The 25,216-nt window shown below is 42.1% G+C and overlaps 3 protein-coding genes and 2 non-coding genes across 7 annotated transcripts in view; 2 read left to right on the top strand and 3 right to left on the bottom strand.

The window, feature by feature from the left end:
- Positions 1-462: 462 nt before the first annotated feature.
- rpl37 (ribosomal protein L37) overlaps positions 463-25,216 on the bottom strand; it is a 151,384-nt gene continuing 126,630 nt past the window's right edge. Inside the window, exons 2-5 of the mRNA XM_084482966.1 lie at positions 3,010-3,041; positions 2,281-2,416; positions 2,078-2,162; positions 463-566 (exon numbers count right to left, since the gene is read on the bottom strand). Coding sequence (XP_084339092.1) covers positions 497-566; positions 2,078-2,162; positions 2,281-2,416; positions 3,010-3,012 — 294 coding nt within the window. The 5' untranslated portion in view covers positions 3,013-3,041 and the 3' untranslated portion in view covers positions 463-496. The remainder of the gene's footprint in view (positions 567-2,077; positions 2,163-2,280; positions 2,417-3,009; positions 3,042-25,216) is intronic.
- On the bottom strand, positions 943-1,018 carry LOC311363511 (small nucleolar RNA SNORD72). Its single transcript, XR_014638999.1, has one exon. It is a non-coding gene; the product is annotated as a small nucleolar RNA SNORD72 (small nucleolar RNA).
- Positions 2,500-2,579, bottom strand: LOC311363512 (small nucleolar RNA SNORD72). Its single transcript, XR_014639000.1, has one exon. It is a non-coding gene; the product is annotated as a small nucleolar RNA SNORD72 (small nucleolar RNA).
- Positions 5,770-18,320, top strand: st8sia5 (ST8 alpha-N-acetyl-neuraminide alpha-2,8-sialyltransferase 5; the record flags this gene model as incomplete). Of its 3 annotated transcripts, XM_084482968.1 has the most annotated exons (9): positions 5,770-5,915; positions 8,297-8,404; positions 8,726-8,821; positions 11,039-11,131; positions 11,852-11,938; positions 16,668-16,812; positions 16,995-17,107; positions 17,204-17,296; positions 17,858-18,320. In XM_084482968.1, the coding sequence occupies 9 exons, from the start codon at positions 5,770-5,772 to the stop codon at positions 18,318-18,320; spliced, it is 1,344 nt and encodes a 447-aa protein (XP_084339094.1). The 3 variants fall into 3 exon arrangements, with proteins under 3 accessions (XP_084339094.1, XP_084339095.1, XP_084339096.1); XM_084482969.1 differs by lacking the exon at positions 8,726-8,821; XM_084482970.1 differs by lacking the exons at positions 8,297-8,404; positions 8,726-8,821 and having other exon boundaries at positions 5,785-5,915.
- The window catches only part of LOC311363356 (lipoxygenase homology domain-containing protein 1-like), a gene marked incomplete at both ends in the record, with an annotated part of 88,072 nt that continues 86,097 nt past the window's right edge, over positions 23,242-25,216 (top strand). Inside the window, one exon of the mRNA XM_084483304.1 lies at positions 23,242-23,941. Within this exon, the coding sequence (XP_084339430.1) occupies positions 23,242-23,941 (700 nt within the window). The remainder of the gene's footprint in view (positions 23,942-25,216) is intronic.

Genomic DNA, 25,216 nt, shown 5'->3' with positions numbered 1-25,216 from the left:
CAGGCAAGATAAGCTTTAAGTTATTGTCAGACAGTCTACAGAGAGCCTTGGCACTCTATTGAGCCCCAATGTATCCAACTTGGTTGCAGTTCCATTAGAATTCCACTGGGGGTGATCGAATGACTGCAGATTGAATGCAGGTCTATGGGGCTAGATGGCTAAATGGATCTCTTTCACCTGCTTGTCGTTGAAATACAGCAGATTGTATTGCTGTATTGTACAAATTACAGAATAAAGTGTAGATTTGAAAACCAGTCATCGGTAACCTATAATCTGAACTCAGTCCAACTCTCCAAGTAAGCTTTGCTCAACCCATGGTACAATTTACTCCTTTGGAAAAGCCTGTGACGTCCCAGCCAGTTGGACGGAAAGAAACAGTTCATACATTTGAGTGACGTTAATTGTTCAACACTTCGAGGTGGGGTTGATGGTACAAATGCAAACAAAAGATCAGAGTCAAAATCTATTTAACAGCCCGTTTAATCAAAAAGTGTATTTAGGATGAGCTGGAGGCAGCCACGGCAGCACGTCTGGGTTTGGGGGTGGTACCTTCCCGGAATCCATTCCTGGAGATAGAAAGGAAAGATTGGCTCAAACAATTGAACAGTAAACTACAGTGCAGCAGAAACAGTCAACAGCTGCGTCTGACAAATAGCCTCAAGCTATGAAACTAATTCGCCATCGTTCTACAATGTACATACAAATTGCGTAGTAGTTGGGTGCATTTGTTCTCCAACAGTATTTTGACTAACTATTCTGTTGGAACCAACATATTAAAGAATAACTACACGCCTTCCATCAGCAGTGTCATTTGTAGATAGTTCAGCTTTACATTACCAAAATAGGAACTCCATCAGATTTAATTTGGCCATAGCAAGTTCTCTAGGAGATTCTAGAAACAAGTTGGATCACATGAGTAACACCTGTGATGTGCCAACTCAAAGCTTACCTCAGTGAAACATTGATATCACATTGATTTCATTTGTTCAGACATTAAATTCAACATCATTGGCAAGCAGTGAAGGTAGATAAACTGAAGACTTGCTGTAGATTAATGTACACTAGGTGTTACGGACACTTTGATCCTTGGTGATCCTGGTTAAATTAGTCTTATAGGTTTAAAAGTCTGGGTAGGTTTTACACATACCAACATTTGATTGATAGTTTAGTTTTTTTTAACAGGTAAGATGTGTGTATCCCTCAAAAAGTATAAAACATTTGCAAAAGTAATGTATTCTGAGACTTTAAAGATGCTTCTCTAAATTGGCTGTCGAGAGATAGTCTTAAACCGGTTCATGTTACTTTTCGGCTGTGTGACATCCCACCGCACTTGTCTAACATTTCATGAGGTCAAACTTCAGTTAAAGGATAACTCAATTTTTAACCCCATTATGGTTTTCCTGAGGGTCACCCCATGGAAGCTAAATACCTGACAAACATTGATGCCCAGCCAGAGATCTGCACTGACTGCCGGCGCTACGGAACAGCTATAACGCTAAGCTATGGGGGCAAGCTCTTTATCCGCTTTTAGGGCTTCTAAACATTCAGAAAACCATTCCAAGACCTCGTTAAGACGAGTTGGTTCCTTACGAGACACCACCGTGCTCGTTTAACTCAAACAGTGTGGTGATACAGTATAAACTTTGAGTTTTTATGTCAACACTGATGGCAGATTTCCCCCGTGGACATACCCAGAGAGCCCTTACCAGCCAGTGGCTGGGAGCGCATCCGTTCAGCTACTATGAGTTAAACGAGCACGGTGGCGTCTCGCAAGGAACTCTTGTTACATAGGTCTTGGAATGGTTTTCTGAATGTTAAGAAGCCCCAAAAGGGGATGAAGAGCTAGCCCCCATAACTTTAGACGTTAGAGCTATTCCGTAGCGCCGGCAGCCAGTTCAGATCTCTGGGTTGGTCCAATCAATTTATCTGGTTTGTAGCTTCCCTCAACGGGTGACCCTCAGGAAAACAATGGGCGAGTTCTCCTTTAATTAGCGACCGAAAGACATTGGTAGCATGAGTAAGAACTAGAACAGCTCATAAGCAGAATGTTTAGTACAAAAGGAGTGCTGGAGCGTACCTGAAGCGACGGTAGACCACCTTCAGGTGCCTCAGGCGCCCAGTGCCCGTGGTGTTCCTCCTCTTGGCCTTGGCGCTCCAGTTATCTGGAGTGGACACAAGGAGACCGTCAGACACATGCTGGGGCACCGCATTAAGAGAAGCACACCCGTTACATTTAGGGAAGGGGATTAAGACACATCAGGTTCAGGACCAGTCACTCACACTTTCTCTTGCGCTTCTCGGGGTAGCCACACTTCCCGCAGGTGGACTTCTGCAGATGGTAGGCTTTGGACCCGCAACGCCGGCACAGGGCGTGCGTCTTATTGCGACGCTTTCCAAAGGAAGAGGTTCCCTTCGTCTGGAGCCAGAGGACACTTGATTAGTAACAACGCCAAGCCTTCATTAGTGACAACAACCTCGTCCCGATAACATCCATACAGGGTCGTGTCTCAGTAACATCATGAGAATCATTGAAATATCATATGTTCAGACATTTGTGTTTGAAACATCACGGACACGACTCCAGGTTTAACTCAGCGGACCTGGTCCCACATGAACCGTCTGCAGAGCTTCAGCATTAACCGGTCTCCACGAACATCATTTAACTACTCCAACAGTTTACCATATGCAATTAGCAAGACACCCAACATTTATCATTTACTTCAAATTGTCACTCGGATGCAGTATAGTATTAGTTCTACTATAGTATTAGTTCTATTATAGTATTACTTCTACACGGTATCGTAGTACAAGCTTAGCTGCTAGCACTAGGTTACTTCAATAAGCAGACGATAACGGAGATTACAACTAAATTGTTGTTTCAGTCAAATAAATACTTCACCCAAACGTCAATCGCAACTCATATGAAGCAAACAATCTAACAATCATATAGTTTACAATATTCAGTAACGAGATGTTAGAAGATTTCGTTGTACAAGTGTGGCTTCGTACCATTTTCTTCCGGTGGCCAAGGGAAAAGAGGAAGAAACAGGAAGCGGTGCCGCAATAAAAGCGATCCGTAGAATTTCCGGTGTAACAGAAAAATGGTCCCCGAAGATGATATCAATCTGACCTGAAATGTTGACCAGACCTGAAGACCAATCATATCATTCCAATATAAAGCTCCTCATTAACTATCTCAAAGAGGCTTCACATAGTGGACAACTATATGGGCAAAAAATACAAGATTAAATATTTTTTATTTTATTTGCCGATTTTATTGCATAAAAATACTATAAAATGCTATCAAAAGCAGTTAGAGACAGATGTGTGATGCGGATATTTTAGATTGTTGTGGCAGATAGACTTGAAATGAATTAGAAAAGGTTCCCAAAAGGTTGTATAATTTCAAATATTAGTTATAACACTACAGAAGCCAAGGGAAAGGGCAAATTGTTAATATGAATACAGATACTATTTTACATCTAGTAGATTGTATAGGATGGGTCTTTTAGAAGATGAATGTTTTGTTTTTTGTTTTGTTTTTTAAAAGATGATGATGTTGGTGATGTAAAAATGGAAAAGAGACATTGCTGCATGCTCTGCAGGATTGTCCAGTAATGCACCATGTGGTTGAAGCCCTAACCACCATGGAAGGTGACTCGGCTGGCCAGCTCACAAGAAACCCAGGCTTTGCTATGCTCGAGAAACAAAACAACATTAAGGCTGGTCCTTGAAGAATATAAAGACAAAATCGTTGTGAAGATAAAAAAGAATGGTTAAATCAGCTTCTTACAAAAGCATACCATAACAATATTTTTAATTAAAGGTCCCATGACGTGCCAGCAGGTGTGAGTGTGATTAGCCTTACAAGCCGTTTTGATAATCTGTCTTATGACATCACAATTGGGCTTGTCCAGCTAGATGTGTGCTGGATAGATCCCAAAGGGGAAAGGTTTGGTTAGTCTTTATCTAGCATATTACTGTACCGTACCTAACGTTTGTTCGCTATTTTCATCCTGGTCCCACAAATCAGAGTCCAAGATTTAAAGACACACCCTGGTTACTCCCTACACATATTGGGCAACAAGGACTGTCCCTAAACAATCTAGAGGTGTCTCCTAAACCCCCTTTCCCAACCTGTGATTTCATAATAATAATTTGTAAATCAGTGAACGTGCGTAATGGTGTGTAAACGCAGAAAAAATCTAGCCAGTGCAGTTCGTATGCTCTTGGACAAAACAAAGATACAGCTATGGGAGCTTACACTGATTTGGAATATACTGTAATTATTAATTGACCTTCCAAATGCTTTTGGAAAAAAATATGATATTATTAAAATCAATTCTGAAGATAGAAGCACTGACCTGACTTGAATGTCTCACGGATCAGTTCTCCCCAGTGCAGGGCTCATCAGTAAACCTACGTCAATATGTAATAACGCCAATATTAGAAACATCAAACTATTCATAACCCCTCTGCAAACCCCCCTCTTCTGGTCTGTGAAGGTAAAGCTCTGTCATTCCTTATTGTATGATAGAATAATACTCATCCACAATAATACTAATCAAAATGTATAAAATACATTGTTATTGTATTGAGCAGGAGTACAGCAGGTCTACTCCTGATGGTCCCAGAACCAGAGTTTGATCAGATGGAAGTACCTGGTCAGTACGACACTGAGTCAAAGGACAATGCTGTTCATTTGTTCATTTCTCATTGGAGACTACATACTTTCCTTGGAAGGGGGGACTAGGCAGCGGTTAATAGTTGGATTAATCCCTCTGGATGTCCGTTGCAAAAATAAATACTCCATCAAATAATACTATCATATTCCCCTCCCCATGGATACGACCTGGGCCACCAGAAGGCAGTGTAAACCCTCTGGATAAGACCTGGGCCACCAGAAGGCAGTGTAAACCCTCTGGATAAGACCTGGGCCACCAGAAGGCAGTGTAAACCCTCTGGATAAGACCTGGGCCACCAGAAGGCAGTGTAAACCCTCTGGCCCCAGGCCCCACTGGTGGCCCCAGGGCAGTTGGTCCCGTTCCTCAGGCAGTAATTCAGCCTTGACTTATTGATTACTTATTTTAATGACTATGACTAGAAACCGTTTTCTGCTCATATAGCTGTCAAAAACTAGGACTGTTAGTACTGACCTGACAGCACTTGGCAGGCTTTAATAACAATAGGCCAGATGATACTTTGCGCAGGAAGCAAAAGGGCCAATTGGATTTTAAAGTAGGATGGATTTGCATTTTAAGGTCGACTTCAGGACATGGACGTCCTGGTGCAAGCTAAATAGGGTGTGACCTTGCCTCTTCACTAGCAAGCCTCTCCAGCGAGCCGAAGCTCCTCAGCACCGCAGGCTCTGCGTTTCGTCGTTTCCGATTTCTGCAACGCGCCATTCGCTTGGCGTTAACATCAACACTGCACTATTATAGTCACACAATTGTAATTATTTACGCTGGCATTTTGAGAAGAATCTTAAAAACGCAATCGTCAGCGCGTTGTGGTCACATGGAGCTGGGTTTGTGATATTCTGGACCATCTGCATCACCGGATCCTAATGCATGATAAACAGCCAGGCAACAGAGACCAGGGATGAGCTGCGGGCTGCGCGCACCGAGAGACCCAGCGGTCTGACACTATGCCACCGAGTCGTGAAAAGAAGTGTGTGAGGAACATTAGACCTTGAATGCATCGAGGACCGAGTCCTGACCCGGGGATTGAGGATCGAGGACAGAGTCCCGGGGATCCAGGGACCCGGGGATGCTGCGCCGGAGGATGGGGTACTCGGACCCCACGTCGAGTAAAGACCTGCTCGGCAATAGGTCTCTTTGTTTTATCTTTATCTGTGCATTTGGACTGGTCACTCTATTGCAACAAATACTCTATGGAAAAAACTACATTAAGAGGTAAGTGTTTGAGTTTGATTTGTGGATTATCAACGAAGGTTGATTCAGGAGATATATATATATATATATATATATATGTACATACAGCCAATCTTAACATAATGCATAATATGTGTTTATTATATGCGTAACTGGGGTTTATATATACAGCACTACTAGATCATTCGGATGGGCTGATGTATGGGGAAACAAGATGTAAGCCATCCATTTTTTCCAATGGCATATAATCGAATTTCATTAGATTTCTTTCTCTTCTTTTTTTGTTTTCGATAATTTCTGAAGACGAAGCATCACATTCATACCCAGTGCTCGGACTGTGTATGGGATTGTTTCCCCTTTATTTTGATTTTCTGTTTCAGTGACTGGTCACAGCCTACATCTTACAAAGGGTATCCGACTCATATCATTGCGCCACTCCGAAAATGTGGGTTATATAATCCAATCAGCAACATATTGAAGATGGTGTGTGTTACGAAAGCCCCCCCACAACCCCACCCTGATCCCCATTGCAAAAAGATAGAAGATAAATATTGAATGCCATAGGCTATGTCTATATGATGATATCTCTGGGACCCCTTTTACAACATGAACTCTATACCTGGTCTTATGGACCGAAAACGTTTCCAACCAGACGAGCAGATGCTGAGAAGCAGAGATGTTTGATCCAAAGGTTTTTTTTTGCTCTGAATAAAGACAAGAATTCAATTGGAAGGAAAAACAACAATAACAAATTGAAAATCCCCAGCACCAAATACGATACATGTGGCACATTATGACTTTGCTCTATAGCAAACATGCATGTGCTGCTGCAATCCGACCTGTTCCCTATAAGACCCCTCCCTTCCACTAACCCTCCCCCATACCCACTGGGCTGATGATGCTAATGTATGGATTCACTGCTGTCTCGTTGGCTTGTCTGGCGAGGGGCATGAATCCAAGCACCAGACACACCTCTCAGGCTGTGGCCGGCTCCCTATAGCGCTCTACAGACCACGGAGAGAGTGAGAGAGACAAAGAGAGCGAGTGAATGAGGATCTCGCCGCTGCTGCAACAAACACACCATTAGCTCACCAAGGCAGCCATTTTACTCCAATCCCACCTGCATGCTAAGATGGTTTGTGTTGGTGGGATGGGACCGGAGAGAAGGAGGGAAGGATGAGACTGGAAAACAGCTTTAAATGATGATGCATGTCTGAGTGTGTGTGCGTGGGCCTGTGTCTGTGTGTTTGTGGGTGAGAGAGAGAGAGAGAGAGAGCAATGATGTTGTTGATTATATCCTATTACAGCTCATTGTTTCAGCCCATTTTCCTGTATTAAAACTATTAGCTGGGAGCCCATTACCCTTCTATCATCAGATACATATGGACGACAGACAGAGATGCATTAGGTAGTTTAAGCGTTAAAGCTAGAGTGAAGGCGTTAAAGGCGTGGTAAAATGATTTGTGCAGCTATCGTTTGCACAGTAAGCGGATCCAAAGCGACCCACTCACTGTTGACGACATATTTACTATCACTCTCTGTACCATATTTAGAAGATCTCTCACCCAGGAAACTAGATCAAGAATTACAAGGAGCATAAATTAAATGCTCATGAATTATACTCAATTCAGTCTTAAATCAAATGACTGTATATCTGTATATAGACAGTAATGTCGTTTTACAAATGTATTGGAAACTAATGAAACAGTATGGACTCAATGTGAAAGGAATGATGGTAATAGAGTGAGTTTGGTTTGACCGCGTATCAGATGAAAAAGGGAAAAGCTTGATGTTTTTTTTATGTTTTCACACCGCAAAAAAACAAGCAAAGGGAATCAGTGGTATAGTCCATCTGACAATGGTCAGAGTAATCTGTAGTGGTACACGGAGACCAAGACCTAATGCACCTGCACATCCCAAGGGCTGTTTACAGCTTAATGCGCTCACGACCCGATACTGACGTACCTGAGACGTAGATACATCCTGCAGTGATGCTGCTCAGTACGTAATGAATCTGATAGGTGTGTTTGCACAACGCAATCCCAACACCAAAGTGATAATATAATAATATGTAATCCTGTGAAGTCATTGATTACAGTATGCCGGTTTGGTGGTTTACCAGAGTTTGGTGGTAAATGTATTCACTGCTCTGATTCCCTGCATGATAAAACATGATGATCTATTTTACCACGTTGATGGCTGACATCACTGTACTGTGTATGTGAATGTGTGAACACCGGAGGATTGTGAATGAATGTATGAATAAATGAATGGAGGGTTGTGGAGCGTGTGCACATGATGACATTTGCACAATGAGGCCAAATAAATATACCAAATGAACTGAATGAATGAATGAATGAATGAATAAATATACCAAATGAACTGACAAATTTTCTTACTAGTGCACAACAGTTTAGCCGACTCAAAGGCGACGAAACGGGGAATTGGAGCGGTCCCATTAATTTCTCGGATGACGGATCTCTGAAGCCGGCCAGAAATGGGAAGAAAAGGTACATATCACTGAAGTGACTGACACTGCACAGAGACCAGAGCGAGAGTGTGAGAGAGTGAGAGAGAGTGAGACGGAGAGAGAGTGACCCAGCTCTGCATGCGTGAACTGGGCCAGCGATGCATCCACCAGTCAGCAGCTTTTATAAGTAGACTCAAGAAGAGAAGGAGCTGCAGCATTTTAAGATTCATCAGCCTCTTTTTTTACTTTCCTTTGACATGTTTCCAAAGAATTGTTCTGGCATTATAGGGAAAAGGAGGGTGATGATGCCACAGGACCGAGTCACACATTAACCTAACTTAACCTGTCTGCATGTTGACAGATGTTTCCGTCAGAATTTTCAGCCTGATTCACAGAGCTCCATAATAGTCGCACCCTGCCTAGCTGATATTAAGAAGAAAAAAAAACGCTCTCACAGGTAGGCCAGTCTGCAGGCATTTCTAAGTACTTTCACTGAAACCCAAGAATGCCTTTCTTTTCCATTAGTCCGAAAGGGATGAACTCTCATATTATTTTCAGTGGTGGTTGCACCTCAGAATTGCTCTTTGCATGTTGTCTGACCTGCTTCACCTCGACCCCCCCCCCCCCCCCCCCCCCTCCCTCCCCCCCGCCCACCTCTTCCGCCGAGCCATCACACACAAACATACATACACACACACACACACACACACAGTGGGAATCGGGGGAAACCACGCCCTTCTTCCTGTTGATGTACCGGCTTTTCCTCGTACTTGTGACCCATCCCAGCACCCATCTCCAAGCATCGTCCTTCTCAACGTGTGTCTCGCTCTGCACAGCTGTGTGTTTGTCATAGTGTGGGTTGACCCCACCCTTTTCTTCACTGCCTCTTCCCTTCTTACGTCTGTCTCTCTTCTCCTCAACCTGGATTCCCTTCTTTTTAACTCTTTGATTTTCAGACAGGCACAATCCCCAGACACCTGGGCGCAACAAAACAATAAAAACAAATCAGCAGCTCTTAGTGTAATGCTAGTTACGCTTAAATAGTGTCCACATGGTGCCTAGCCACAAGGTAGCACCGAGTGTTCAATCTGAAATGGCATAGGAATTACAGCTCCCCCATCCAGTAAAGTAGCTTTCTCAGCAAACTAAAAAAGGCTCTATTATCTCGAATCACACACAAATAATGATAAGGCTGTCATTAACCACACATGCTTCCGAACCGCTGTCCAGTTAACGCTCACAAACATGCTGTGCACCAGCAGGTGGATGTTGAGCACCAGTTCCATTATTTACCTTTTCGTACCACATTCTCGTTTAAACACATTTGGTTTAAACACGTTTTATATTGTGTTCATTTTCTAGTTTTTATCTAATTTTTATCCCAAAGACACATGCCAGTACTTTGATTGTTTCTTCCATATTCCAATCATCTGTATTCCCATGACATCTGTTCGATTTAACATCAAACTCCACAATCATACACATACATATATATATAGTGTCTGCTGCAATTGCAGTTTCATTATTTTGTGTTTCCTTTCCTCAACTCAACGACAAGAACACAGGTAAAAGGATAAATAAATATTGTTTCCATTTTTATGCTAGGCCTTCTGAAAACAAAAATCAACAAAAAAGATTAAAAAAATAAATATTTGCAATACATAATCAGATAATCCTTAGATTGAAACATTGCAGTCATTTGTGTGTGTGTGTGTTGTGTCTATATCTTTGGTTTCTGTTTGGTTTTCTTGACAGATATATGTGCATAAGCATTCTTTACACATTGTATAACAATTATAACAATGCTGACTTAAAAGCATGAATATATCAATGCTATTAATATTAGTTAAAAACAGTAACACTATAATAACAATATTGCTTCTACTACCACTGCTATACTAAAACTACTAACTACTAATAACGCTAAGAATAGTTTAGTTAAAATTAATTAAGTACTAAACTTACCATGTTTTTGGCTGATTTCTCAATAGCTTATCTCGAACTAGAGCTTTCCTGTCATGTTAAAATATATCATACAACGTTTTCCCTAATAAATCATGTTTTTAAATTAACCAAAAAAAAATCATGCTTAACAATTTAAGGTGCCTTTAGTTAATATTCAGCATTTGTGAACGATAACCCCAACAGTGAGAATATTTCTTTAGTCTACATTAAAGATGTTATGTATGCATGAGCATGTATGTATGTATGAGTGAGTGTGCATGATAAACTTCAACTAAATGCAAATTTGCAAGCATTTTATTGTATCACAATCACAAAAAGTGTGTAAATCTAAAGATCCAAAATCCAAAACGATGTTGCCTCACACGAGCATAACCCATATTCACCACCCCTGGCGTTGTGATGTGCACAGGAGCGCTGCCATTCAGGAGATGAACACAGATATGTCCTCTATTCACCCATCCAATGTGTCCTTTCAGTTTTTTGCCGTCATAATTCACAGTATCACAAATGAATGCCAAGTGAAACCGATTTTAATTCTCATTCATTAAATCCCCTAAATACTTCTTTTTTTTAAACGTCATCAATATGCCACCAATATTACATCAATCAATTGGTTTAGCTAACTGATAGTAGGTTCACCGTTTAATCCCATTTGATCTCCTCCATGTGTGTTCTAGACCTAGGTTGACTGACTGTCTGTGTCCTCCAGGTATTTGGACTCCTACAATGGGGCCTATGAATACAACTCCACTGCCTGCAAGGAGTTCAGGCAGGACATTATGGACGTTAAGGTCCTGACAATGTAAGTGGTTCTGGACTAATGCGCTGTACCCCCAAACCACTGACACTAATACTGTCTGAAGCAGCTGCTAGAAGAATGGAATGGGCTCAGGTTTCTCACACCTCAGACTATGAAGAAAGAACAATCCATTGACAGTGGAAGCTTTGATAGACAATTAATACACACTATAATCCCCAACTCTAAGCTTATTGCTTGTAATAATACATACTAATCATAATAACAAAAGCTCCCCTACAATTCTTTTATTTTTTATTCACTCACCTCAACAGTATCTAGTCAATGACCAAATCCTAATTATAAACTCATAAAAATCACATTCTTTTTCCTTAAAACTATGAACCACAATAATAATAAATCCAATAATGTGTGTGTTCTATTCTTGGGTACTCGGTGGAAACATGATGTAGTGACCTTCATGTTTTCCAGGTGGAGACCCACAGTAGCAGCTCTTATAGGCCCTGATTTAGAGGAGCAGCCAAACGTCTGCTCTGCCAGACCATCATTAGAACAGCATCTCCTACTCCTCAAGCGCCAAATCAGATCTCCAGGCAATTCAAGGGGATAGATAAAGATGGGAGCGGCCAGACGCCATTGGCTCGTTTTCTTTTTTTGGGCTATTTTGTTGTTCTCATGCCTCACTTCTTTATTTACCTCTTGCAGGAATAGTCTGGCAGTGTAATATGTCTGTCTCTTAAGGGTCATCTTTCTTTCTCTCCACAGGGTGAAAACTTCAGATCTCTTTGAGAGGTGGAGAAACCTGCAGGTTTGCACGTGGGAACAGAATAAAATAGAGACTAACAACTTCAAGTAAGTAATGATTTACCATCCCCACCTCACATTACCACAAGGAAATGTATTGTATATATTTCCCTACATCATCATCATCATCATCATGTCATACTCAACATCTGCTTCTCAAGATAACTGTTGGCCCGTCCAAAGGGGTCGTGAACCCAAAACCCTTTTTGTTTTGTTATAAATATGGTAATATGACTTACATGATGATCCACATCGTCACATCTGACATTTTGCCACCGTTACTAAAATGGGATCTTAATTGAGAGAAAACAGGAGTCAAATCCTGTTTACTGCAGTCTCTGCCGAGCAGTTTGAGAACATTTCCCTCTGATATGATAAAGCAGATCAGGAGTTTTTTCCGAGGCTCTTTAAAGAATCTGGGGAGGACGGCGGTGAGGTGTGTGGATGTGGTGAGCAGTGGGAGGTGTGTGGATGTGTAGAGCAGTGGGAGGTGTGTGTATGTGGAAAGCAGTGGTCTTCAACCAGTTTGGGCCAAATATCACTCACTGTCAAATAATTATCAAACAGATCTAGGCTATTTTAAATCAAACAGGCAATCAAATAATTTATAAAACAATATGTATTTAAATGGATTGTAGGGACGGGTTGTGGGAAATCAACCCGTAAACATAGTCCAGGTGTACACACACACACAAAATATAATGTAACCCTACATTTTCACAGGGTTTATAACCTTAACCCTTAAAAGTATTTACTCAAAGAGGCCATGCCATCATGGCACTTAAAAAGCAGCCAAAAAAGGAGGCATTAAAAGCCAAAAAATTATGACTCTGAAATCTGAAAATGATGAACGCAACACATATTCGACCAACAGCAATTTGGCCGTATATATGTTGTATAAATATACCTTGGTTATGTGAACAATATGTAGGCCTATATATATGGCAGTCTTTCGGTAAAATAAACGCACCACGAAACATTAAGGTCAAGGTTAGACGTCAAATTACCGTCATGTTATAATGCAGCCTATATTGGACCATCATTTGGGGTTAGAGGCTCTGTGTTGGAGCCAGAGTCTGTCCACCCATAAGCCACCCTCGGAGTTTGTCCACCAATAACTGTTACAGGCTCTGTAAACGGAGTTAGAGCCTCTTTTTGTCTCGTTGCCGAGACTCCAGAGGAGGAGGGAAATGTGAGAAGGTGAAAATCCCTTCTCACTGTCTCTCCCCTCACTTCATATTGAATGTGGTATTTGGACTTCCGTAGCACTAGGGGGCAGAAGGTTAACCCAGCCTTGATCAGGGAAGTTCCCCTTGTTGATAGTCTGGCCCAATCAGTCCCCCTGGGACTGATTGTCTTATTTAAGGGGAGTCTCATTTTGGGGCTGAAGGAGGTGCTGGATTGACGAGAGGCCAGTAGTAGAAGCACATGGTATGGTATGGTATGGTATGCTAATTAATGCTAACAGGCTTTTCTTTTCGGAACATTCCTTTATTTTGTAACCAATGGATTTATTTTTGGACTGTTTGAGTAAATAAAACTTCACTTTTTGTCTGAACACAATTGCCCTTGTTTTTGCCCACACTTTCCAGTCTGGTTGTCCATATCCCGAATACGTGGGTGACCACGCCAGTCCCACAGTTAACCATAACATATTACGATTTTAACAGAAGTTGTGGAAGTCAGATCTTATGTCCAGATTCAACCAATGTATTATCTTGATAGTCTCTCACCTCCCTACGCAGACACTCAAACAAATAAAACGTTAGTGTTGTCAAGCAAAGTACTTTTCAGTACTTTTCTCAGTATCAACACCACTGGGCGCTCTGGTCTCCAGCCACCACTGCAGGAGCACCAATCGTTTACTCTCTTCATCTCACCTGCTGACCAGGTGAGTCCAGGTTAGCTCACTTATATTGTAAACAAGTGTACTTTATATTTTAAGACATGTAACATGCGTTTGCCATTATCATGCAATGCGTATTGCGTTAAATCATTGCTTCAGTTCGCAAATATGCTTTTCCGTTGTTGCTAGCAAGCGGCTACATGCTGTTGGCTGTCAGCGTCTTGCAAATTTTTAAGTGAAAAACAAAGATGCTCTTTTGCTTATGCACTCAATAGCCTTCCCACTCAGAGGAGCCGTGTCTTTGTTGTTGTTGACTAACCCTGTTCCCTCTCAGGATGGCGGCCCGTGGAGCCACAGGTCCACCAGGCCCCACTAGGCCCCACTAGGCCCCACCAGGCCCCACCAGGCCCCACCAGGCCCCTGGGCGCTCGCTCTCAGCCCCCTGGGCCCCTGGGCCCCACCAGGCCCCTGAGTGCTCGCTCTCAAATGGGTTAGAATATTTCAAATGAAATGTTTTAATCGTCAACGGTAAACAATAGACAGTTTTTACATATGTCTTTTAAACAGAAAAATGCTCCCTTGTTCAAAAACCCATCACAATAAGCACAAACTCAAATTTTAAATGTTCATGAAATATATAATATTCATCATGTTGCACCTTAGACAATAAAAGTGTCTCAAATACAACGCTATTTTTTTTGTTTTTTTGCCAACTTTTAAACCGCATAATGCTCACTGGTTCAAAAAGTCCACTTGGGTTCATTACAAATCCACATGTCAAAGCACCGTGTGGATCTGGACCATGATCTGTGGTCAACCACTGCCGACCTCCTGCAGGCTCACAACGCCCCGAACGTGCCCATTACGTCACGTTACCGGCGCAGAGATCTACCTATAGGGGGCAGCAACGCTCCTCATGGAGAGTTGGGTCACCTTTTATATCCGAAATACAGAACCCTCACAAAACTACAACTAAGATTATCTGTAACTATATACATTAAGTGTTGGTAGGCTATGGTGAGTGAGAGAGCATGTTGTCACTGGCATTGTGAGGTAAATGCAAAGGATGCATTTAATATTAGGATAAAATTGCATATCCATTTCCTGCAATGTTTCCTTTGCTGTACCTGGGGGGTGGCCAGGGTGAGCGGAGAGATGCTCTATGTATCTCGGTTCAGGGGAGGGCTTCATATTGTTCATACTGTTCTGTGGTTAGTGGTGATCACTTTATTTATAACCCAGTTGGTTAAATGTAGCCTACTTGCAGTGTAAACCCAAAGAAGGGAGAAATATATCAGTGGTTCTGTAGAAATAAGTTAATTAAGAATTGTACATGGAATGAAAATATCTGTTTGAAATTAGGTCTAAATGTGAAAGTTTAATAAAAGTCACAAAAAGCCGGTGAAATAACTTTTGAACCATTTGTAAAAGTATTTTCAAAGGCAGCCATCAACATCCTTTAGATGTCTTTTCAACAGAAAAATGCTCACTGGGTTACTTTGATGGTTAAATCTTCTAAATCTTGTAAAGATTATGTTTATTATATAATACATTTGAACTTAATTGGAAGATTTTGTATTATATGGTATTCTGGTCACTTTTGGGTCGTCGACGAAGACTTTGCCATACAATCCTCAACTTTAAATCCATAACGGATTATCATTTGTTTGGAGTGAAAAGAAAGGAATAAGGTTTTATAAAAAAAAAAGGGTAAAAAAAAGGAAACACAAATTGAAAAGATCCCTCTGACAGACGAGGCCCTCTGGACAGAAGTGGCCCGGTGTGTGTGTGGATAAGTGTGTAGACATGTATAGCGCCCGGTGTGTGTGTGGATAAGTGTGTATGGAACTGCGAGAAAGGGGTTAGTTTGTCGGACACTCCTAATATATAACGCCACGATGTGTGTCACAAAAAAACATCACTAATTAGAAATGCTCATACACAAAAGGGGTACTAAATAAGTAGAAGCACAGAGATGGGGTGGGTCGTAACCATGGGGATATGACCTGGAACCCTCAGCATTTGTTTTATATCAATTGTGTCAAATTCGAGCCAAAACTGGGGGTTCACTTACAGTTGAACGGCCACCAGGTGTGATGCTTATTACTCATTTGAATAATGTAACCGCTATAGTTACATCCCAAAGGGAGGGTCGGGTTTATGATCCGACACGGATACACTGACCAGTATACCCAGTGGATTGTACCAACTGGTTTGGTGATCATCATACATCTGGTTGGAGGTTTACCTTTGGATTGTAATGGCTAATCGACCCCGCACTTGGTGGTAAAATAGGAGCACTTTATCTATTTTCAAATAGAGGGTCCCCATTTCTCTTGCTTTTGAAGAAGATCGTATTTATTCCTAACAGTAAATACTGTGTCGCCTTGTTTTGTTTTCATCCTCTTCCCTGCACACCTCTGTGTCTAATCTGCTCTCTAGGAGTTGATCAACCAATTCAAATGGTGTCACCTTCGTTCTGTTCTCCTCCCTGACTGTTCGTTACTTACAGTCTTACAACTTACAGTCCAACAACTGATCCTCCACAGACCAACTGGTCTGGGTGCCAATCTCACCGAGACATCACATCCCGCCTGCTGTTCAACCTAGAGAAGGTGTCGTCAGTTTGTAATGGGCCTTTTCAGAATAACGTCACCCAACAGGAGATAGGGGGTTGCATCTTTTTGTACTGTTGGCCCTATAGAACAGGTAGCGATTTGAGGGTATCTGAAATCCCCGCCCTTGTCATGTGTTTCGATATACTGTTGTATATGTGGAACTAAGCAGCGAATCCCTGAAGGTCTGCACTTGTTATTTGGGTATCCTGAGAGAGCCCAGGAAAAAAGGATTGAACATTAAGCCTTGACTCAAAACATTCAACTATGGAAACAGCCCCTTGATTTGACTCCTCCTCTCCCCGTCTAACTGAAGGGCGTCTCTGTCCCGGTGCTGTAACGCTCCCTCCTTCCTGTTCACCACCAAGAGGAACACGCCTGCAGGGGCCAAGCTGAGGTACGAGGTGGACACCAGCGGCATCCTGCCCGTCACAACCGAGGTCTTCAAGATGTTCCCGGATGTGAGTCTGTCCAGCCATCCATTCCTCCACCCACCCATCTGTCTACCGCCTTCTAGGGAAGGTCTCCTCTGTGAGCTTCATATGGACGACATAGAGGGAGGTCTCCTCTGTGAGCTTCATATGGACGACATAGAGGGAGGTCTTCTCTCTGGGAGCTTCATATGTGTTTTGTTGTTCTCCAGAATATGCCATACAACAAATCCCAATATAAGAAATGCGCTGTCATTGGAAATGGAGGCATCATCAAGAACAGCAAATGTGGGAAAGAGATTGACTCAGCAGACTTTGTATTCAGGTATATTGCAGACAACAGGGTTGCGGAGAAAAATAATATATACTGTATTATCTTCAAAATGTGGTGTCTTATAACAGGATCCTATGTATTTTTCAGATGCAACATACCACCTATCAACGATAAGTACTCTGCAGACGTCGGCACTAAAACGGATCTTGTGACAATTAATCCAAGCATAATTACAGAGAGGTACTGACACGCATACACACACATTTCAGGAGTTGTTTAACGTTGTTTAATTTAAATTCTATCTCGCTCTCTTCTGAACAAATAGCCTTGGGGCTTTCAGGAAGAGTATGGGGTCATTTATCATGGACTCTGCACTTGTTTTGGTTAACAAAATGATGCTTGAAATGGATTCATGACATTTCTTTTAGAAGGCTGCGAAAATACCATAGGTTGACCTCTTGATTTGTTGATTATTATTTGAGTCTTGATTGTATTGCTTGCTGACTGATATCTGTTGGCTTGATCTTCCCTCTAGTACTGTCTAACTGTAGTACTGTCTAGCTCTACTACTGTCTTACACCTGTCTAACTCTAGTACTGTCTAACTCTAGTACTGTCTACTGTCTAACTCTAGTACTGTCTAACTCTAGTACTGTCTACTGTCTAACTCTAGTACTGTCTAACTCTACTCCTGTCTAACTGTAGTACTGTCTAACTGTAGTACTGTCTAACTCTAGAACTGTTTAAATCTCTCTGTGTCTCTCTCTCTGTTGTGTTCACATCTCGTTCTGCACCCATCCAGGTTCCAGAAGCTGGAGAAGTGGCGGCGGCCGTTCTACGAGGTCCTCCAGAACTACGAGAACTCCTCGGTGGTGCTGCCGGCGTTCTACAACACGCGCAACACCGATGTCTCCTTCCGCGTCAAGTACATGCTGGACGACTTTGACTCCCAGCGCGGCGTGTTCTTCTTCCACCCCCAGTACCTGCTCAACGTGCAGCGCTTCTGGGCGGTGCAGGGTGTGCGGGCCAAGCGCCTCAGCAGTGGGCTAATGCTGGTGACCGCCGCCCTGGAGATGTGTGAGGAGGTCCACCTCTACGGCTTCTGGGCCTTCCCCATGAACCCCTCAGGCATCTTCATCACCCACCACTACTACGACAATGTCAAGCCGCGGCCCGGCTTCCACGCCATGCCCCACGAGATCTTTAACTTCCTTCACATGCACACGCGCGGGATCGTCAACGTGCACACGGGGCAATGCAGGTGATCGCCCCGACAACCGACCCACAAAGGCTGCTCCACACCCACTGCGTGACTCGCTGTACACTCGTTGTGCAGGAGTTCCAGCTTTACCTTTTTAATGGGACATTTTGGTAACACTTTATAATAAGTCATTAGTAATTTATAAGCCTTTAGTTTCCTGATGAACTAATCATGAACAAAACATTTATATTCATTGTACATGATTTATAAGTGCTCTAATCTATAATCTTAAAGGTCCTCTATTTTACCACCAGGTCTGATCTTGATTCTCCATTACATGTTAAAACCGACCCTCTAGAGACTTATAGATACATGGGTAGATGATCTATCTCTCACACACCTGGGTGGACACTAACACTTGTGAGAGAGTAGAGAGAGAGTCGATTTGACACGGCTTGTAATGGCTTATCAAAATCACACCTGGTGGTAGAATAAAAATCCTTTAACATAGTACTTATTAATCATCGACCAATGTATGTTCATATTTTGTTAATGATTAGTTCATCATTCACTAAAGGCTTACAAATGACGTTATTCTAAAGTGTTACTGAGATTTTTAAGTGGTGTTTACTTTTAATAGATGAGTGACATGGAGTCTGTCCTTTTTTTTAAAACCATTTAGTAAATGTATGTGAAGGATGGGGAGGATTTTGGAGGAGGTTATGCATGTAAGAAAGCTCCAGGGGGATTCAATTTGGAGACAGTTATGGTACATGTGCCATCTCAGTGGCAAAATGCAACACTACCTCTAATAATGGATCCATCAGATCTGATTTCTGTTCACTAGCACATTATTGCTAACTAGCAAGTTGGTTCAGTGTTAGCCACCTAACTGTTAAAAGAAACTGATTACCTCTGGAGCCTTCATTTTTTGTTGTAGTCAACATTTCCATTTCATTGTCAAATATGCTTGCTTTGATGCCAAACTATGTTAGTTCTCAACTTTGATGTATACCTTTAACTTGCTAACATTACAAGTCGTTGATCCTCTCTTCTTCTTGGTTTTCTAAACCATGAGTTGCTCATTTTTAATGTCAAACGTGGTCGTCCTAGTGATTGTCGTCGTTTCCCGTGACGTTTTCAAATTAACTTTTCAAATGGCTCATTTGTAGCCTGACTATGCGAGTCCAATTCACAAATGTGTACTCAGTTCATTTTTCGATTTCCAAAGGGAGTTATCAACGGACGATCACCAAAATGCCTCTGGATGCAATTGGATAGACCTACAACCACCAAGAGTGTGACAAATTATCGGTAGCCATCTTGGTTGCTTATGAGAATGCACTAAAAGGCACTAAAACCCCTCATAGATAAATGGTTGTGAAGTCTGCTGGAAATCTTTCTGAACAGGAGTGGGGCCAGGTGCATATGCCAGAGAAAATAAAACATGAGATAACAACATATGATGATGATAAAACATATGCGTCCGGTTCCCAGCCTAACAAAGTTTTATACAGTTGTACAGGAGTATTGCTTTGTACTTGACGATGCACAAATATCTGCGCTGAAACTGGACCCCTGTTGGGGTCTCGCTCCTTCTGTCCTCTGAACATCAGCCCTCCTGTGTTCCACATGTGATGTGTCAGCTTTTAATGTTGTGGAGAATCAATTGGTGGAATTTAATGAGCTAATACAAAAACTGACAAAAGATGAAACCTTTTGCTCTATGGTTTCCTAATCTATTAAATATAAAATAGATAACTGGATCAGCATATTTTCAAAAGCTGATCTTCTCTTGAAATGACCAGGTAATGTTCTCAAATATTCCTTGCATAAGATTGAGTATTTTAAGGCGTAAGTCGTAGTTTTGGATAAAAGCCGAGCAAATGTTTTTTATAACAATAAGATAACAAATCTTTGACTTCCTATCACTAATCCAATTTGTTCACCCTCCATACAGCACTGGAGAAAGAAAACAAGGAATGAAGGCCACACACTGTGGCTCTATGGCTTATCCCATCTCCTGCTATCCTCCATGTCTTAAGCCATACTGCCTTATGAGAAATCAACCCGTTTTCTGATGCGCACTTCACCCATGTGGATCGCATACCTAATGTACATTACTGTAGATCCAGCTCTTTTCCACTCTTTTTAAACTTAAAATCTTAGAATCTCTAAGAGATCGCAGTGCACAGCATTTATTGTGCATTTTGTTTTGGAATTGCTCCCCCTGTAAAATACAATTCCATGCATAACCATGTAATGCTGTGCATGTTTGTACTCTATGGCCTACTGGGCTTTGTGTGTGCCTGCTTCAATGAATCACGGAGATATGTTCACACATAGGTATCCACTAATATCACCGGGGGCTTGGGGATGTGGACAAATGTTATCACTTAAAAGCAATGACTTCTTTCGGAGCAGTATTGTGTATCAATGATTGCGATCTCCATTGACTCGATGGATTGATTGGATGACGATGGCTCTTGGGCCGTTCACCATGGGATGGGATTCTCTCTTGCTATTGTTGCCTCACCTTATTTCACCTGCTGCAATGAATTTGCATGAATTCTAAGAAATGCCCGGAAGTGGAGCATTTGGGATTGTCTTATCTTAACTTATTTGTATTCCAAGAGTGATTCGGTGACTCTTGAAATGATGTATAATGCTTGGTCCTCTCTACTTTGTGTATGAGACACAGATCATTGATTGGTCTTCTCTACTTTGTGAGTTTTTTGATGGACTTCACGATACAAATGGCTTCCTTTATCACAGTGAAGTCGTTTAAGGTCAACATGTATGAGCACATGAGAAACAGAAATATTAGGATTTTCTAATCACCTTGTGGTTTATAGTGTAAAATACTCAGCAATGATGTAAAAATTGATTACAAGGAGAACTAGTCTAAATGAAAGGGAATAGATAAAACAGTGCTTCTTAACTAGATTGTAGATCATTCTTTATTGTGTTTGTAAATAAACTGGTTTTGATTTTCTCTCTTGTGACAACTATTCCTACGTACTCGGTGTGTGTGTGTGTGTGTGTGTGTGTGTGTGTGTGTGTGTGTGTGTGTGTGTGTGTGTGTGTGTGTGTGAGAGTATGTGGTGGGGATTGGTAAAAATAAACATCATTTTTATTCTGTGTTAAATAAAAGGGAAATGTGTGTTGCCATAAGGTGGTGAATTACCGCTCTTAACTCGGGTCAGTTGACCCCTGGCTTGTCTGGTCCAATTAACTCCTTGAGCAAAGCTACTATCAGTCCCTTCATTATTAAGCAGGCGTGGTGTCAGTGTCCTCTCACTGACTGACTCACTCTAGCTCCAGTCTCATGAATGTCCCATTATACTAAATGTTACAGCAGGATGTATCAGGCTAGCCATCCCCAACTCAATGCAAAGTTCATCAATTATAGAAAATGGTGCAGAGGAAAGTAAAGCAATTTATCCAATCCATGTTATTTCTACATGAACACTTTCCCTTGACTAGTCTGTTGGCAATATTATGTTCAGGACATTTGTGATGATTGAATTCTGATCAGCACATTTCTTCAGGCGATCTCTTTCTCAGGTCGGTTTTAACCACCAAGAGAAGAACATGACAAGACAAACCACCAAGAGAAGAACATGAGAAGACAAACCATCAAGAGAAGAACATGACAAGACAAACCACCAAGGAACTTGAAGTGGCCCTTTTTTACCAGACCAGGTGTGATGTTGATCATGAAACATCAGAGTACACTGAATATTGAAGAGCAGACAGATTTAAACATCAGAGTACACTGAATATTGAGCAGATCGATTTAAATTATTTTAATGACTGCATGAGACCCACCAGCAGATTGATCTGAATTATCTCAGACCTAAAACTTTATTTGGTGTTATGTTGACCACTCTATGTGTAGAGACAGAAACCAGTCCGAACTGGTGCACTGGGCACTACCAATGTGTAGTCTGTTGAGATAGTAATGATAGCTTTAATATTGTGTGGTCTATATCGTTTGATGGGTAATAGAATAGATTCATTACCACCACCAGACGCATATGCCAGAGCAAATAAAACATGAGCTTGCAGATTTGTCTGGATATCCTAAAGTTGACTGAGGCTTTGGTGAGCAGAATAGAAGATAATTGGAAGATATTTTACTAAATTATGAAGACAAAGCTGTTTTAGAGCCATAGAATAACTTTCCCTAAACAGGTGGTGCCACAACAACAATTACAAACGTGTATCGATTCAGCAAAATGTGAATTAACATGAATAGAACCAGCACAAACGTTTCTAAGATTATTATTTTTATTGTTGATTCTAAATGCAGTTCTCAATATAAATATACTGTATGTATCTGTGCACATGTCTGTTTGTGTTGTCTATGAGCTCATGTGTGAGATGTCTGTGTGCACATTTGTGCATGCTTGTAATGTTTGGGTGCACATGTGGGAGTGTGTGTGTGTGTGTGTGTGTGTGAGAGAGAGGTATGTTTGCATATTAGTGTGGGTTCACAAATGAGAGGCCCCCCACTCGTAAAGTGATCCTGATGACACTATAAATTATGGACCTCTGTGCTACAGAGAGGATAAGTTCCCTTAGCAAGGCTCCTTTTTCACAGGCCTTCTCCCTGGGCCACGTGACCGCCGAGGTGACAGTAATGTTTCATGAGCGTGAGTGTGTTCAGTCGTGTGGCCGCACTGCCCAGTGAAGGAGATCCCCAGGCCGCCATAAGTCCTCTGTGGCCCTAAGCCTGGGACTGTGTCTCTCACACACACACACACACACACACACACACTCACACACACACACTGATACAGACACACAAACAAATACACACACACACTGATACAGACACACAAACAAATACACACACAGATCCGAATCCCAGAGTCCTGGCACCTTCTCACATTCGCAGGTCAAATGAATTGTCTTACAGCGTTAGAAACTCCAGGCGGCACTTGACGAAACTAAAAGCCGGGTAAGTGGATGAATAAAAGATGCCAACCAAAGCGAAAAAATCCACAGGTTCCGAAGAAACCAAAGATGTGGATGACGAGGTGGAGGAAAGTGAGCCAAAGCTGACGGAGAGGAGGAAGAATGCTCCAGAGCGAGAGAGGAGTGGCAGCAGCAGACACAAGAGCAGGGAGAACCCCTCCCCGGCCCAATCAGAGGAGCGGAGGAAGAGCAAGAAGAAAGGGCAGGAGAAGGTGAAGGAGAAGAAGAAGGAGAAGAAGAGATCCTCAGATGGAGGCATTGAGGGCGGTGACGTGACCAAGGAGGAGCAGGAGGATGAGGGCCACGAGCAGAACAACAACAATGTCAACACAGGCAGGGCGAACAAGAGGAGCTCAGAGAAGTCCCCGCAGGATGAAGTGACTGACGGAGGAGCAAAGGAGAGGAAGGGGACCAAGAAGAAGAAGTCTGTGGATCCCGAGAAGGAGGACAAGATGGGATCCAAGGATAAGAAGAAGAAGAAGAAGAAGTCTGCAGAAGACGAGGACGAGGAGGAGGACCTATCGGAGCAGGAGGAGGACTCCAAGAAAAAGAAGAAGAAAAAGCCAAAGGACGACGAGGACAAAAAGAAAAAGAAGAAGAAATCCAAACAGCTGGACTACGCCGAGATCTACCAGAACGAGCTGCTCAGCTACCACACCGACTCCTCTGACGGATATGAGGATGAGTACTACAAGAAGAAAGGTAGGAACCCTCATCTGAAAGTACTATAATACTAATACATCTGATGGTATCAGCCAGGCTCACATGGCTGGACTAGTTCTGGTCCAGCCAAGAGAAACCCTCCCTGTGCCAGGCTGGTAAAGCTCAGCTGTGTTCCACATGGATGGAGCACAACAGAGAATCTGGCCAGACGGGTGTTGGGTGAGATCCCAGAGAGCGGCGGAGGCAGGGCGGCCAGCCAGGGGAGCACAACAGACCATGGCTGGAAACTGAAAATACACCAGTGACTAGATACTATAAATCAATCTGGAATCTAGAACAGACACCATGATAGACTATAACAGACTTGAGGATTGAGTACAACAGAACAGACTATACAGTTGAATAAGATTAGACATTAGACTAGATCCTTTTTCTATTCATGAACCACCTTGCTTCCTGTTGGTCAGTTTCTTTCCCTCTATAGTACACACACTGGTTATCTCCATTGTTACGTTGGGACTAGATAAGCATAATACCACTACTGAAATATATTAAAGGTTCAACAAAGACAATACATTTACAAAACAAGATTTTAGCAAGTAGATTACACAAATGACCAGTAGCCTATACATTGAGCTCAAATGACCACATCTGTATCTGACATTATAGAGCATGGTAAAGGTGAAGCAGATGGAGAATATGGCCTATACGTGTTTATTGTGTCCATAGGCCCTGCGTGCAAGTCTGCTGTGTAATGTGCACCTCCACTTTGGATTCAGCTTCTCTAGAATGAAGGATGGAGAGGTCTAGAAAAACGCTCTCTGCCAGGCAGCCTTCTATCTCATTTTATCAGGTGTCTCCTTTTTCACTTTAATCAGTTATTTTCAGTCCTTACCCTGATAACTCGGTTTCTGTGTCTCTGACTGATCTAATTCTCTCAGATTGCTCTTTATCAGGTGTCTTGCCTGTTCTTCTCTTTCTTACTTTCCCTTAGATCATTGATCAACTGCTAGTGTGTCTCACTTAGCTAAGATGTCTTCAGCCTGACACCCCTCACAGAACGACGTTTTCAGTCACATAAATTCAGTTATGTTTGAATTGGCTATTTTCTAGCAATCAGCCTGGACTAAACTTGTTTCCTGTCTGTTTCACTCGTAACACCAGGGAAAGTGACAATCGGAAATCCTGACTGTTGTTTTTTTTAATTCAAGGGTTCCCTTAAAAAGGATATATGAATTACTACTGCTTACTACTAATTCCTACTAAAATACTTTCACTGCTGACTTATCCCTTTTCAGACATTTCAGAATTTCA

This window comes from Micromesistius poutassou (genome assembly GCF_964030765.1).
Source record: "Micromesistius poutassou genome assembly, chromosome: 18".
In the NCBI taxonomy this organism is placed as follows: Eukaryota; Metazoa; Chordata; class Actinopteri; order Gadiformes; family Gadidae; genus Micromesistius; species Micromesistius poutassou.
This window is presented reverse-complemented; position numbering and strand designations above follow the sequence as displayed.